Source organism: Euprymna scolopes, chromosome 17 (genome assembly GCF_053919585.1).
Source record: "Euprymna scolopes isolate OS-2025 chromosome 17, ASM5391958v1, whole genome shotgun sequence".
Classification (NCBI taxonomy): Eukaryota; Metazoa; Mollusca; class Cephalopoda; order Sepiida; family Sepiolidae; genus Euprymna; species Euprymna scolopes.
The window spans coordinates 13,765,636-13,780,577 of NC_136498.1; the positions used below are offsets into that span (position 1 = coordinate 13,765,636).

General features: G+C 31.7%; 1 protein-coding gene across 3 annotated transcripts in view; it reads right to left on the reverse strand.

The window, feature by feature from the left end:
* Nucleotides 1-14,942, reverse strand: part of LOC145296668 (F-BAR domain only protein 2-like) — a 218,725-nt gene that overhangs the window by 117,121 nt on the left and 86,662 nt on the right. For all 3 annotated transcript variants that reach the window (XM_080142609.1, XM_080142611.1, XM_080142610.1), the window contains exons 4-6: nt 7,117-7,258; nt 3,219-3,290; nt 862-942 (exon numbers count right to left, since the gene is read on the reverse strand). In XM_080142609.1, coding sequence (XP_079998735.1) covers nt 862-942; nt 3,219-3,290; nt 7,117-7,258 — 295 coding nt within the window. The remainder of the gene's footprint in view (nt 1-861; nt 943-3,218; nt 3,291-7,116; nt 7,259-14,942) is intronic.

Below are 14,942 nucleotides of genomic sequence, written 5' to 3' on the forward strand. Positions count from 1 at the left end.
ACGCTAAATGATTTATGATTTTTTTGTTCATTTTTATCCCTTTCACTCTAAGAAAAAAAAAGAAAAAAAAACAAGCCATGCATGCAAGGTCCCTCTCCATGAGTGAAAAATTTACTTTCACCATGACTAATATTTGCACAAATTTTTTTTTAAAATTCAAGGCGTAGTTATTGAGAAAAGTGTGAACAAATGAACAAACAAATGATTTGGGGGCAATTTTACTCCTGTAATAGCCCCCCCCCCCCGGTTGAGGATGAAATGATATTTTATCCATAGTTGCAAGGATGTTGATGTTCATACCTTTCCCAATAAGAATGAAAATGAAGAGAATAGATCCAATTTGAATGTAACAACGTTTGGTTTGTTTTATGGCATATCAACCCTTTTGGGGTTATTTAATGCACTGGTAATTTTGAAAAAATGTTTTATACTTAAAGTTCTTTATATCTTTAAATATTTATTCATGGCATTTAGATTGTTTCGTTTTACGACATATCAACCCTTTTCAGGTTCAATTATTTTATAAGTTTTTATACTTCCAATTCTTTATATCTTCATGTATTTATTCATAGCATTTGGTTTGATTGTAAAGAAAAACGATTATTTTTGGCTTTGCAAAACATAATTGAGAATTGCAAAGAGAAAGGAAGAAAAAAACAATAACATTAATGCTTGTTGCATTTCAGGTCAGGAAATTGATAACTTCAGAAAGCCTGATCTGGTAGCATTAGACAATTAAATAACTAGGCGTACCACTTCTATAATCCAAACAATAACCACTATTGCCCTCTTCATGGTATTAATGTATATCCCCAAAAAAGAGACGCAACACAAAAGGAGATGCATTTTCTTCATACTGACCTTCTCTGTGTCTTTCTGTGAAGCACCATCTCTTTTGAGTCGTTCCAGCTCAGAAACACGGGTGTGATACAGCTCTTTAGCCTTTTAATCAATAACAAATAAATATCAAGAAAAAAAATATTAGGTAAAAAAAAAAAAAAAAAATATGGATATCAATAATGATGAAATTATTAGAAGCATAAAAGTATTAACTTTATAGAAAACAAAAAGGTCATATTTAATAAATGAACAAATATTAAAGTGAAAAACAATAATACATCTATATTCACTACACAGCCCGTGATTAATCCATCTGTTGTGCCAGTCTAAAGTTTTTGCTTGATCCAGTCAACATTGCAACAAACTAATTCTCTCTCCAAACAAATTACAAGTCCAGCTAATAAACAAATAGAGACTTATTTTCAAAAACAAATGTCCATTGAAAACCTTGAGGCCTCTTCGGAGATGATCCAGTGAACAAAAAGACTATACTAGTTCCAACTAGAAGAACCTCTGCTTAATTGAAACTAAGAGCAGTAAAAACTAAGGGTGTAAAAACTAAGGGCATCAAAATTAAGGGCGTTAAAATTAAGAAAAGTCAAAATTGAGAAAAGTCAAAATAAGTCAAAATTAAAAAAAGATGAAACAAAAGTCTTAGCCTTCACGGAAAAAATAACATTTGGAAGGGAAAGAAACAAAAATTCAGTTAAATAATGACAAAAAAAAAAATAAAATAAGGAGGTAAGGCCTTAACAATTTGAAAAATTGCTTGTTCTTATTTGAAAAACGGCAGATTTTAAACAAGAAGTGGGAGGACCTGACTGACTGGCACCAACATTCACTCAAAATGAGTAGAGCCGGTTCCTTCCCATAGAACACACACAACGGTTTGCAGTAGCTAAGATAGTGATGGGTAGCCAATCCACGGACCAGCAGCAAACACTGTGGACGATAACTAAGTTCGACATTAGCTTTCATGATGCGTAACCACATATTCAGCTGGCCTTTCTGGCATCTTTGTCAACCTTGGATGCTTCAGGAGTTATTGCCTAGTGAATGAACTCTCCAAGTATGAATGAACCAGCAAAATCTTCATTTTTAAAAGAGATTGGCTGAAGGGTATTGTCCTGCATTGTGTCCCAATTTTGGTATTTGAGACGAAAATGGTGTCAATATGCAGCAGTATAGGTCAACCACTTCTAGACTTTTGAGATCAGTGACTCATTTTCCAGATTTTGCAGCTGTACAGAGGATCATCTGAACAAGTGTTTAATAAATCTGGACTTTCAGATTGTGATTTCATGTCGGCCATGGGATGCTCTAACAATTTAAACAGAAATTTATTTTTTGGATTATAAAAATCAGAATTTCACTAAAAAGTGAAGAACACTCCAATCATAGGTCTAGCACTAGCAACCAAGCTCCAACCTCTGTCCCATTGCCGCACTATTGTTTTACAAGTATGTTAACAGAATGTTCTCAAACTCATAGCACTTCTGCGACCCCTTTAACATAAATACCCCTAACCGCACAATCGGCAAAATCTCATGGTTCACCGTAGAGGTTGCTAGATGCCGAGGAGCTTTCTACTCTAAAAGTTTCTTCCTTCAAACTTTGGAATTTCTCGTTGTTCCCTGCTCCCTTGACTGTTCTAACATAGTATTTTAAATGTAATGTGAACAGATATTTCACTGCTCAACTCCCTACATAGTGCCTGTTTAGGTAAGGTCTCAATTAGTAACCCCGATAGAAAAAGAAAGGCAGCAAATTAACATGATAGTGAACTAGTTTTGCATTTTTATTATCTGGCCAAGCATACTACACACTATTATATCTAATAAACTCTTTAAAGAAATTAAGTACATTTAAGAAATTAAGTACATTTCCCCTATATTAAAAAACAAAAATAAAGAAAAATCTGTACAATGTACGTGAGAAAATAAAAGCAACATATTCCAAAAATCATAAATTAAGTAGTTCTATTTTTATAAAGAAAATCATTTTTAAGTAATTAATGTGAATTCGTAGGCATTGCAACATAAATCTTACAAGTTTAAATTACTGAATTATCTCCCTTTTTTTTTTTTAGATTGTTTTCAAAATGGTGAACAACACAGCTGCTTTTCTGTTACTCATAAAATTTGATTGTCTTATTTAAAAATAAAACTATTTGATCAATTTATGATTTTTGGAATATGATATTTCGTTTCATCCCAGGTACATGCATCATAAAGATTTTTCTTTATTTATTTGCTTTTTAATATAGGGAGAATTCTGGGCAAAAACCTGAAATTAAAATTTCTACGATAAATGAATGATCTTGATCAAATAAGTAAAAAAAGAGAACATGTCTATTGAAAAAATGTTTAAAGACTTACTTTGTGGAGAGCAGTTGTCGTTTGTTGAATAGATTGCACAACTTCTAACGTTGCAGATTCCGTTTCTTTCATCTTTAGAAAAAAGCAGAAAAAGAAAGAATAAAACAATTGTTTTGTTTTATATCAACAATTAATTACAGGTAAGAGTCATCTACTCCTGTGTGGAAATGATACCCAAGAGTCATCTATCTATCTATGAAGATTAGTCCGTATGTTACGCTTTGAAAGAGACTAAATATAATTTAATTTTTGAAAACCAAACTCCTTCAAAATAGGCTAAATTCGCAAAATTTGGCTTTTAAAAGGCCAATTTGACAACTCTAGAAAAGAAAATGAGAGTGACCTCCTTTTGATGTAGTCTTGTTTTCAAACATCATTATAATAATAATACATGATCATTGTTGTAACAGTATGAAAAAGAAACTGTAATTTCAACATGCAGTGGTTCTTTACTAAAGAAAGTTAGCAAAACATTATGTAAAAACGTGAACATTAGAAGGGGGGGGGGCTGCCAAGAGATGCTGGACTAAAGAAGTAAATTGAAGATTATCTCTTACAATATGATTTTATTATTTATATTGAACTATGTAGCATAATATTACTTTCTGAATATTTATTAGTAATTATTAATTTATCTCATTTGGGTTAGTTCTATATTTAAAACATAATGAACATCATTTTCATAGAAATATTAATAAACTCATATTTGCTGCGTGTTATTGATTTTTCTGTCCAAAAAAAAATAAATAAATAATTTATTACGCTTATCAATCCAAAAGGAATATTTATTTATTTATTCATTTATTTGATACTTGTACAAGACATTAAAAAAAATGAAAGTATAAAAAAAAAAAATATATAAAGAAAAGTTATAAGCTTTTATACTTTTCGCATTCTTTTTTATTCATATCTATATATATATATATATATATATATATATATATATATATATAGTACATATCTGTCATGGTATTAAGTTATCCAGAAAAAAAATTTTCACTTACTTTGATCAAGTAGTTTTTTTTTTTTTTGTACAGCGGAAAATAATGTTATAACACCGAGCAAAAGGTAGCCATGTTTCGATTTTTAGACCACGAGGAAGGAAGAAAAGCTATTATTTAACATGAGGAGGTTGGTGTCAGCGTTTTAGACCGAGTTATCTCCCATGGAGCCCTCCCTCCCTTCCTTGTGGTCTAAAAATTCAAACATGGCTACCTTCAGCTCGCTGTCATAAAAAATTGTTTTTCCATTGTAAAAAAAAAAACTACTTGATCAAATGAAGTGAAATTTTTTTTCAGCAAACTTCATTCCATAAAGAGTACGTACATATAACTTTTTTTCAATAGTTTCATGTTTTAATATCTTGATTAAACTGTACAAGTACCTTTCATTTTTACTTAACATTCTTTTACATCTCCTTGAGCAATACCGAGAAACAAAATATAATGGACACTATTTTTATAGAAATGTTGATAAACTCATATTTGCTGTGTTCATCAAAAAAAAATGCTCCGCTGATGTTGCTCCAGTCCTCTCCAACCTTTACAACAAATGCCTTTACGAATCTTGCTTTCCTGACTGGTGGAAAACTGTTTCTGTGGTACCAATTTACAAGAATTCTGGCGAAAGAACTGACTCATTAAATTATCGCCCTCTTAGTCTCCTCCCGCTTTTCACCAAAATATTTGAGTCCATAATTAACTAAGCTCTAATCCATCACTTTACAGCTGCTAAACGTCTGATCGATCAACAATATGGATTTAAGCAAGCCTGTTCTACAGCAGATATCCTAACTGTAATCTCTGAACGTACATACCATATACTGGACAAACCAGAGGATGGTAGAGCCCTAGATATATCTAAGGCTTTTAATAGGATTTGGCACAATTGTCTTCTCAGGAAAATCAGATCATACGATATCACTCGACAAATACTTAACTAAATTCTTCTTAAATAAGAGAAGAATCCAGATTGTTCTTGACGGTCGTACATCTAAACAATATAAATGTGGGTGTACCTCAGGGGTCTATCCTTGGATCTTTATTATTCTTAATATTCATAAATGACCTCCCTGATAAAACTGTCTCTGACATGGGTATATTTGCTGATCACACTATGCTCTATAACAGGCACAAGGGAAAAACAAATGAACACATATCTAAGGAAATAGCAGAAATACTAGAGGAAGACCTCCAATCTGTAGTAGAATGGAAACAAAAATTGAGACTTAACATTCATAGGGAACATGAGTTGGAACAGATACATTGAGAGCATTACCAGGGCCGCTGCAAAGAAGGTGGGCTCTCTCTACCGTGCTAAAAAGTTACTTATGCCTGAAAGTATTCTGTACTTCTACAGAGCCACCATTCATCCATGTATGGAGCATTGTTGTCACATTTGGGCTGATGTATCCGCTACTAGTCTTTCGTTCTTGGACAAGGTTCAAAAGAGAGTTGCCAACCTGATAGGTCCTGAACTGTCAGTTAGGCTTCAGTCTCTCTGTCTCATCAACAAACTGCTGCATCTCTCTGTCTGTTCTATAAGTATTTTAATTGTGAGTGCTCAGACAAACTACAAGCCCTTGTACTCCCTCAACGTAAATACATCCAACAGCAAAATCCCACCCCTACACAGTAGAGATCCCTAGATGCAAAAATGCTTTCTACTCTAATAGCTTCTTCCCCAGAACTGCGAGACTTTGGAACTCCCTTTTGGGTTCCAGCTTTCCTAACTGTAGTGACATGCAGAAGTTTAAGTGTAATGTGAACAGACATCTACTCAACTCCCTACATAGTATCCCTGCAACTTATGGCCACGATAGTAGACATCAAAGTGGCACTGTGCCTTGTTTGAGGTAAAAATGGAAAAAAAAAAATTAAAAAGAAACAGGTCCTGCTAGTCAAAACATGATTGCTGATTATTCTCATTTGGTGGAATTTTCACACGTCTGGCTATACTTGGGCATGTCAGGTTCAGCTGTACGTTATCACCTTTTACACGCACTTAAAAAGAATAGCTTTTTTTTGTTTTAAAACGAATCAAATTTTTTTTGTTTTAAAACGAATCAAATTTTTTTTTTTTTTAAAAGAATTAAATTTTTTTTTAAAAACGAATCAAATTTTTTTTTTTAAAAAAGAATTTACTTTTTTTTAAAAAACGAATCAAATTTTTTTTTTTTTAAACGAATCAAATTTTTTTATAAAAACAGATCAAATTTTTTTTTTAAAAACAGATCAAATTTTTTTATAAAAACGAATCATTTTTTTGTTTTTTTTTTTAAAGAATTAAATTTCTATAATCTCTATCTTCACTATTATATAAAACAAACTTTGTCTGCGTATCTGACTCGATTTTCATGAGATTTCACACAACGGTACTTTATGTGAATGACAGTCTTCTTAGATGGGTTTTGTGTCGGAATGTCTTCAATAGTATCAATAATCAAAAAAATCCGATGAAAGAAGAAACAGACGATTTTGAATAAAGTTAACACCTTACACAGCCTAACATCACGAGTGTATTTGAGAAGTTTTATTACCACACAAGCCGAAAGGCCGAACATCGATTTCAATGACAATAAAAATATGGGAGTGTGAAATATTCGCTGTTCATCATTCAATCCCAGACAACGTTAGGTCACTCTGCTAATTTTAAATAAGAGATACTCGTTTTACTTTTTTAAAGAATATTTAGCGGACAATGGTAATTATTTTTATGTTAGAAAAGTCATTTTTGTCTCCTTAATAGTATTGACACTGGCAGACAACACGTCAAAAAGAATGTTATTAAAAGTAAATTATACAAATTGATGTAAAAAAACATCTGCTAGTTTAGAATATATTATAAGACAGTCATATGAAATTATTAACCAATCAAAGAACATGGATTTGTTACTTACATTTTTGTGCCGTTTGTGTTGTTCTTCATTGTAGCGGACAACATCTTTGATGAGTTCCGACCATGAATAGACCAATTGCATATGTAACGTGGCCAGTTTTTCCACAAGAGATTTCAACAAATTCCAAAATGGCGAGAAGGTTCTACATAAAAAAAAAAACAAAAAAAATTTGCTTTAAATTCATTTTACTTAAAAGACAATTCAAAAATTATCAAACACAAACATGCATCCATTTTTCCATTCAAAAATTGGTTTCAATTTTGGGGCTCAAAACTGGACAAATTTTTTTGGGACAACAAAAATGAAAACAAAATTATGGATAAGCAAAAAAAAAAAAAATTCAGTTGTAATTTGAATTTATTAAAACATTTAAAAATAAAATGAAGAAAAAAAAACAAGCAAATCAAAAAGTACCCGAGAAATACCATTTGGAAGTTGGACTTTATATTTTTTTATGTTGCTGTTGAAACATAAGGGCTACTGTGATAGGGATCAAATTTATAGGGAACAATCTGGGTGAGGATGTTTGTTCACATTACATTTAAATTTCTATATTATTACAGTAGGGAAATAGAGTAGGGATGGCATTTTAAAAGGCAAGCAGCCTGAGGAAAGAAGGTATTAGAGTGAAAAATCTTCTGGCATTTAGAGACCTCTACTGTGAAGGGGGGAGGGGGGATTTGCTGCTAGTTGGACGAGTATTTACATTGAAGAGTAACAAGTGCAGTAAGTTTGTGGGAGCAAATTCCGTGGAAGTATTTGTAAAACAAGGACAGAGATGCAACAAAGGCTGGAACTGGGCAGAGAGTGTGAAAATTATTCAAATTCATTTTTTGCACCGTGATAATACTTTTAAAAGATAGTAATGTTATTTTGTCTACTGTATCAAGGGCAACTGAAATGATTGGATGAAAGGTTAGGAATATTATTTAAAGGGAGCCAAACATTGTCTTAAAAGATATAAAAAGCTCTAAGACCTCATATTTTTCACTTTGGCCAGAGCCACAGTGTCCAGACATGGAAATTGGAATGCAAATACCGAGATTGGAAAGCATATAAGAACGGAGACAAATCTAATAAAGAGTACAAGAAATAGTTCCAAGGAAAGATTGAAAACATTAGGATTAACTACTTTACTATAGAGAAGAATGAAAGGTGATTTGATTGAAACTTTTTTTTTAAATAACCGAATGTCATGTTTTTGAATTTTTTAGATGAGGATTGATAAGAACATGCTATCCTCATGGATTAAATAAAGGGTTCCATTCGAAATTCCATGAATCGAGATTTCTGAGTTCGACAATATACACCTAAATGATGTTGGAGGTTATATCAGCCATTGTGAAAATAATCCCCAAGATGAGAATAGTAGTCCGAAGAATAATAATCCAAATAATCGTCATTAAAAAAAAAAAAAAAAAAAGCGTAAAGCCAAAAAAAAATATATTACATTGCATCATGTGACCTACTATTCTCAACGTCGATATTCTTATCAAAACATTTCAGCCAATCTCCAACTTTCTTCAGGTGCATATTTCCAAATTCAAAAATCTTTGACAAATTTAGAAAGATGAACATCATCCAAAACGTTCCAAGAGGAAAATAGTCATCCAAATAAACAAAAATTATTAAATTTCATCCGAAACATAAATTGCATTGTTATTATTTGGACTATTGTCCTCAGTGCTGCTATTTCATTTTTTTGGTATACGTTTCAGACAATGTTTACTCTGCCTTCTTCATGTCGATTGTTGATCCAAATATTTTGTCAATTATTTGTTATTGTATTTAACTGTGCAACTACATACTCCCCTGCTCAACAAGTTGTCAACCCCCAACATTGTTTCCGTGCTCTTCTTTTTTTTATTTTTTCTGGCCATATCATCATCTCTCACACTGGCAACTGCTGAAAAGGCGAGCACAGGTTAACTAGTATAAAAATAAATAAATAAATAAATAAAGGAATGCAAAAAAGAAAAATAAACACAAACTGACACTTTCTGTAAATATCAGTTACGCTATGCATGTGTGGGACCATTATGGGAAATGATCCTTTAAGCTTTAACATTCACATCTTGTTTGTTGAGGCTGCATTCATCAGTCGGTTAATCCATTCATTTCCTCATCTATTCCAGGCCATAACCTACCTACAACTGTCGCAAGCTAAAAACTGTCCATGAACTGCCTGTTTTAAACTGTTACATAATTCACTGCCACACCTTAATTAACAATCCTAATTCAGTTGAGTTTGTGATTAACATGGCATAAGCCAGAGTTTTCCAAAGTTTAGGACACCATGGAACCCCTAGAGCAGGGCAAAGGTTTTTCATGGAGCACTAACAAGATAATTTCTAAAATAAATATTAATGTTAATTTCAAATTTTAACAATTAATGTATATATGCTTACAACCATTTTTTGTTCTTGATTAAATCAAAATTTGTTGCATTTTTTTAATTTATTTTTTATTTTCGTGAAGCATCCAGAAACACTTGTAGTTATGTATCATATCTCTTTCCAGTAAAAAAGATCAATAATTAAATGCCTGCAACCTCACTCATGGATCCCGCTTTGGGAAACCCTTGGATAAGCAATCACGCAAAGCATGACAAACGGTTGCATTAATTTTTTTCTTCTCTTAAATCTTTTAGTACTATTTTTTTTTTCATCAACTTTTCTCATCTATCTCGTACTAATGGAGATTTGGTATCCGTGTCTGAAGCCAACAATATACTATTATCTCTATTCAGTTATTGTATTTTTTTTTTAAATGCTCAATTTAGTTTAGTTCAGGCTAATGCGTTATTTTTCAATGCTCAATTTAGGAGGATCTGTTCTATCGTGAGACAATTCTCCCAGGAATTACCTCCTCCTTTAGGGATGGACTATAGTATCTGTTTTATAGTCATGATACTATTCTCCCAGGCATTAACTCCTTCTTGGAGGCAAAGATAGTATATGTTTGTTCGTCATAACATCCTCCCAGGCTAGCCAAGATATGCTTCCTCCCGTTTGCATATTTTCGTTATTAAACTCATATATCTATACAAGTTCTATTGATCATGTAAAACATACAATATAAGTGGATTTTTTCAAACATTTTTTCCACCTATACGGTTCTCTATCATTTTATTATACATATACAGGTGAGCGCTTCTCTTTCCACGATACCCAACAACTTTATATCACCTGTAATTCATTAGATTTAAGTATTGAACATATACGACTAATCAACAACTTTGAATAGAAGGAAAACCTCATCTACGAATATTAGATCCGAAATAAAAATTTAAAAAAAAAAAAAAAAAACAGGCTAGCAGGCACATCAACTGAAGCATAGTCAAAAAAGATATCAACTGTGAGGACAACATACATTATTAAAATTATTTGAAATACTTATACTAATCTTATGCTGGGCATTACTTTCATAACATTTCGACTGATGTAACCTCTAACATTTTCCAGGTATATTTTATTGAACTCATAAATCTTACTGTTGAACTTCAGAATCTGCACAGAATTTCATACAGAACTTTTCATGGTGGTAGCATGCTCAAGTTCCATCAGCCATGACTGGGTAGAAATCTTAAGCAATCTCGCAATTGTACCTTTACTATTGCTTAAATTGAACCTTTAATCTCCAGAAGAGTTGCACTCAAAAATGAACTTTACCTAGTACTTGGTCCATTATGCCATGAGTCCTTGCAAACAATAATCCAAAGAAAAACAATACAAATGCTAAACAATTTTTTTTTATATGCAAAATAAAAATTTTTTGTTTACAATTTGAACAAGCAGAAATAAAAATAACAACAACAACAATAAAGCAAATGAAAAACTAAAAAATGATGCAAGTTTTTTTTCTTGAAAAGGCACCAGCAACTGAAGAAAGTACATTTCTTGAAGAGTAATAGAAAAGATCAAGCCATCTGTAAAAAAGCAAAAAGCAATGCACCAAAACCCATTCATTAAGTTTTCTTTGCAAAATTTGGTAAATTTAATACAGTAATATTTTCCTGAACAGAAGTTATTTTAGTTCTTAATTTTTATTGGTTTGCACATTTTTGAACAGAAAAAGAAAAACTTAATTCTCAGGTAGACACCTTTTATTATATTATTCAATTAAACATGAGTTATTGCCCTTGCTGATTTCTACTTTCAGAAAAAAAAACTTGTAATAAAGTATGTTATTATATTGCCAATAACATGGTACAACAATAACAAAGAAAAATTGACTATTCAGAAACAAAGTTTGATTTATCAGCTTCAATGCTATTTGGGTCAGACTTTGAGAGTCAATAACTTTGTATCGGGTGCAAAAAAAAGGACCTCTATTCGAATAGACCCCAAACTATCTACTAAACCCCAGCCGCATTGTTGCATCCCCTTGCTTGTTTTACAAGTATTTTAATAGAACGTGCTTCAACGAAGTTGCTATACTGGTGCCCCCCTCCCCAGCATAAATACTCCCAACCAACTCAACAATCAACTACATCCTACTCTTTCACTGTAGGTTTTCTACTTTAATCTTTTTCTAAAACTGTTAGCCTTTGATATTCCTTCCCTATTTACTGTTTCCCTGATTGTACCAACATATAGAAATTTAAATATAATATGACCAAACATCTTGATTTTCCCACAATTTGGTCCCTAATTCACAATAGCTCTTTTTATGTCGCAGTGGCAATGTGCCTTGTTTGGTATCAATCAAATTTTAAAAATAAGAGCTTCTGCCAATTTTATCAACATTGGATTACCACACACCTAAGCATCTCACATTGAAGAGTTCTCCTGCATGCGAATAACAATACCAGCTTATATCCTCAAAATACCAATAAGAGGGTACGGGTATTCAACTTATAGAGAAAACACACACACCAAAAAAAAAAAAAAGGATCCTTCAGTCTCAGATGATGGATTTTCTAAGATCCGAAATTAAGATACATTTCAATTACAAAAAAAAAAAAAGGATCCTTCAGTCTCAGATGATGAATTTTCTAAGATCCGAAATTAAGATACATTTCAATTACAAAAAAAAAAAAAAAGGATCCTTCAGTCTCAGATGATGAATTTTCTAAGATCCGAAATTAAGATACATTTCAATTACAAAAAGAGAAAAAAAAAAAAAAGATGTCAAAAGAACTAAAGGAAAAACCTGAATGATTTTTTGTTTCATTTAATAAAATGTTTGTACCTTCAAGTGGTCTTTTAAAACAGTTTATCTGTTTATTTAAAAAAAGAATTTAACATTTTTTTGAACTATGATTTAGAGAGGATCCAGAGGGAAATTATTTTTAATATGTTCTGAAAACACAGCTTACTGCTAAGACTTAGAAAAAAAACAGCCAGATTTTTTAAAAACTCAAATTATTCAACAACTTATAAGCTTCAATATATGCAAACAAAAGCAATGAAGCAGAGGATTTTTTAAACAAGTTACTTCCTTTATATCATTTAAATTTGAGGGTTGTTTCTTCAAATTTAAATGATACAAGCGAATTAGTTTTTTAAAAAATTCCTGACCTCCCAGTAGTTCTATATGGCCCTGATTGTATCACATGGACTAAAAAACTAGCCAATCGCATTGAGGTGTTTCAAAATCACGTAATATGTTTTATTATGGGACATTATCTAATCGAAAATAAAACCAAATATTCACTCTTCATCAAATTACTTCCCTAACCCCTCTATTTGATAAAAATAAAAAATAAAACCCTTAAACTTTTTGGCCATGTCAAACGATCAACCATTGGCCTGCCAAAGTTATGCTTTGACAAAAGATAAGGTGAAGAGAAAATGTTTTTGATTGGACATCTCTGAAAAGTTGGGCGTCCATCAACTGACTTGCCCTGGATTGGAAGGAATGGCAAAAAGTCATGTGGGTTCGCAATCTGCATCAACCAGAAGATACAACTCATGATGATCATTTAGATGAATCACAATTGCGTTATGACAGCAATAATAGCTTTAATATTACCCAATTTTTTTAATTTTAATAATAGCCTTAACATTAACCAATTTTTTTAATTTTTAATAATAGCTTTAATGTTAACCAATTTTTTTAATTTTTAATAATAGCTCTAACATTAACCAATTTCTTAATTCTTAATAATAGCCTTAACATTAACCAATTTTTTTAATTTTTAATAACAGCTTTAACATTAACCAATTTTTTAATTTTTAATAATAGCTTTAACATTAACCAACATTTTTAATTTTTAATAATAGCCTTAACATTAACCAATTTCTTAATTCTTAATAATAGCCTTAACATTAACCAATTTTTTTAATTTTTAATAACAGCTTTAACATTAACCAATTTTTTTAATTTTTAATAATAGCTTTAACATTAACCAACATTTTTAATTTTTAATAATAGCCTTAACATTAACCAATTCTTGTAATTTTAAATCATAAGAAGTTTCAAAATTTAATAATTTCTCATCCAAAGATGAATCTCTGACAATATTTCAATTAGGATCTGATCATTGTATGAATGCGGAAAGAAATAAACAAAAACAGTAAAACAACCTCCATCATCATCATATTTAGTATAACATTTTTGTTTACATACTGCCATGTGTTGGACGGTTTGTAGAAATTTACTTCCAAACTAATTTATCTCTGACCAGGTTTTTTTTCAAATATAAAAAAATGGAAAACAATTTTATTAAAAAGAGTTGGCTTCATTTTAGTTTTAAGAGACGGGGGTGCCTGCACAAGAAGATTATAGTAAAGCAAAGGTTGCGCAATCCTAACCCATTAAACCAGCATTGCTTGTGTTACATATTAGGGACTTTATGTCAATAGCGATTAAATTAGCTAGTGTAGAATTTTGACAAGGATCACAGTGAGTGCATTATAATAACCCTAATCTGCAAAACAGAATCGTTTCCAAAGAGGAGTCATATAAAGTTGGGGCAGGGAGCAGCAGGTCAAATGCTGTTGACAAAACAAAGGTAGGAATCGAATGATGTCATGTTTTTCTGAAAGAAACAAACATTTTCAAAATCAGCCTCTCTCCATGGAAGACTATGAATGTGACACCACAAATAATGTAGAGGATTTGATAATCTGAGTGGAATGCTACCTTGATGTCTCTCTGTTTGAATCATCCGTTTCACGTAAGTTAGAATATTAAATAAATAATTAACCAAGATAACATTAGTCTTTCTTTCTCTCTCTCCTGGATCAATTCTCTCCAAATAAAACCTTGAAGAAAACTCTCAGCAAATGTTTCTTTGTGTCCTCATTCTTCATAAAAAGCAGCTTATTTCTATAGCAACCACTAGATGAAACAACAATAATGAAGAGAAGTGGTGCCAGCAGATAACCACATTAAGGGTTCACATATGTATAAAGAACAGATTTTTATTATCGAAAACTGTAACACTAGAGGCCAATGGAAAAAAATTTCAGATTAGTGAGGAACAACGCCAGGATAAGCAAAAAAGAAAGAAATAGTGTTGTATCAAAGTTTTCCCTTATAGTTACACAACCAAAGCTTAAGAGTCTAGCCTACCCTAGAACATTAATAATACAGAGATAGAAGCTTCATTTTAAGTGCATTAAAATTAACCGGCCACCTCTTTCCCCATTATACCACATGGTCACGATTGAAGGAGAGAGAATCAGAGAGAACTTGATCATTTATAGCCTTTGAAGTGTTGCCATAGATGGTAGTGTTATCAGCATAAATGTCTACAAATGATCTTAGGATGTGAGTTGGGAGATTATTGATGTAGATCAGGAAGAGAGTTAGGCCCAGGATGGACCCTTGAGAGACTCCAGCATTAATACTGTGAGCTTCTAATTTCTGCCCATCAA